General features: G+C 57.3%; 1 protein-coding gene across 1 annotated transcript in view; it reads right to left on the bottom strand.

Moving 5' to 3' along the window:
- FAM83A (family with sequence similarity 83 member A) overlaps positions 1 to 1,543 on the bottom strand; it is an 11,527-nt gene that overhangs the window by 4,085 nt on the left and 5,899 nt on the right. Inside the window, exon 3 of the mRNA XM_015566293.1 lies at positions 1,525 to 1,543. Within this exon, the coding sequence (XP_015421779.1) occupies positions 1,525 to 1,543 (19 nt within the window). The remainder of the gene's footprint in view (positions 1 to 1,524) is intronic.

The following is a 1,543-nucleotide window of genomic DNA, read 5'->3' as shown; positions in this document are numbered from 1 at the left end:
TGCCCAGGTTGTGGCCTTGAGCCCTGGTAGGGGGTGTGCAGGAGGCAGCTAATCAATGATTCTCTCTCTTCATTGATGTTTCTATCTCCCTCTCCCTTGCTCTCTGAAATCAGTACAAATACATTTTTAAAAATTTAAAAAAATTTTAAAAATAAAAAAAAATAAGTTTAAAAAGGTGTGTCCACGCCCAAACCTGGTCCTGTTTGTCCCCTTCCTCCCCAGCAGCGCCTGCTGCCAGCGGGCATGGCAGCCTGGGAAGGCTGGAGAGATGAAGGCAGCAGGAAAGGCAAAAGGCGGAGCACTGCTGAGCCCAGGCTCACGCCTGCTGTGCTGGGCGGGGCTCTGGAAGGAGACGCCCAATGCCTCCTGCAGTTCCTCCTGCCTCTAAGCTCTGAGGTTGCGGCAGGAGGGCCACCTCCCGCTGTCCCTTGGTGGGCAGAGAGCTGTGAGTGTGGCCTGTGTGAGCCATGAAGACAAGGCCTGTGCTGACTCTCCTGTTTCTATGGCCTCATGCTGAGCAGGTGGAGTCCAGGTAAGATCAAGCAGACCAGCCATCAGAGGCCCGGGCCTGTGACACCAGGGGTGCCTGAACTCCGCTGCCTTCCCGTCAGCGTGGAGGGGACAGGAGGAGGACAGGCAGGAGGACGGGAGGAGGACAGGCCTCCAGGAGGCGGCCCTGCCTGAGCTACAGGGGAGTCACCAAGGGAGCGCCATCAGCTGTTCAGCTGGGCCTGCTGCAGAGCCACGGGTGCGTGGACATTTGACCTTGAATTAGCTGCCCAAAGTCAACACTGAGGGAACCTTATCTCGGTTTCTTTGTTCATTGCCAGAAGAAGGAGGTGGGAGGTTGGTTAAGCCCCAGGGGATGAGCTGCCCTCCCTCCTGACGGGAATCACACAGGCGCTGAGGTTGCCCTGACCGTCAGGCGGCGAAGCACCCACGGGCTCCCTCAGCTGAACGCAGTGAAGGCAGGGACGCCAGAGACTGATGCTCTGCAGCTGCCCCCCTTCCTGCCCCGGGCAGCTCGGGGAGGTCAAAGGGCTATGAGTGGGCCCCGCTGGCGTGGTCAGTGGCTGAGCATCTACCCATGAACCAGGAGGTCACCGTTCGATTCCCAGGCAGGGCACATGCCCGGGTTGTGGGCTCCATCCCCAGTGTGGGGCGTGCAGGAGGCACCTGATCAATGATTCCCATCATTGATGTTTCTATCTCCCTCTCCCTTCCTCTCTGAAATCAATAAAAACGTATTTTTTAAAGAAAGGCTATGAGTGGAAGTGAAAATCTCTTCCAAGTTCGGCATTCATCCTGTGGGACCCCCCCCCCCCCTTTCTCCTGCCACTGCAATCCTGAAGGCCGCATCTACCTTATGGAGCTACAAGATGAGGGAGGGCTGTCTGACCTTCACTTTGAGCAAGAAATAAACCTTATTGTGTGAAGCCACGGGCACAGTGGGTACCTATCGCCGTGCCCTGGCCTGCCTTGTTCCAATCCAAGGCGCCTTTGAGACTCCCCTCGGGGCCCTACCTTGAGGTGCCGGTCGGAG

The sequence above is a fragment of the Myotis davidii genome, unplaced genomic scaffold (assembly GCF_000327345.1).
Source record: "Myotis davidii unplaced genomic scaffold, ASM32734v1 scaffold200, whole genome shotgun sequence".
Taxonomy (NCBI): Eukaryota; Metazoa; Chordata; class Mammalia; order Chiroptera; family Vespertilionidae; genus Myotis; species Myotis davidii.
Note: the sequence above shows the minus strand (reverse complement) of the source record. Positions and strands in the feature narration are given on the sequence as shown.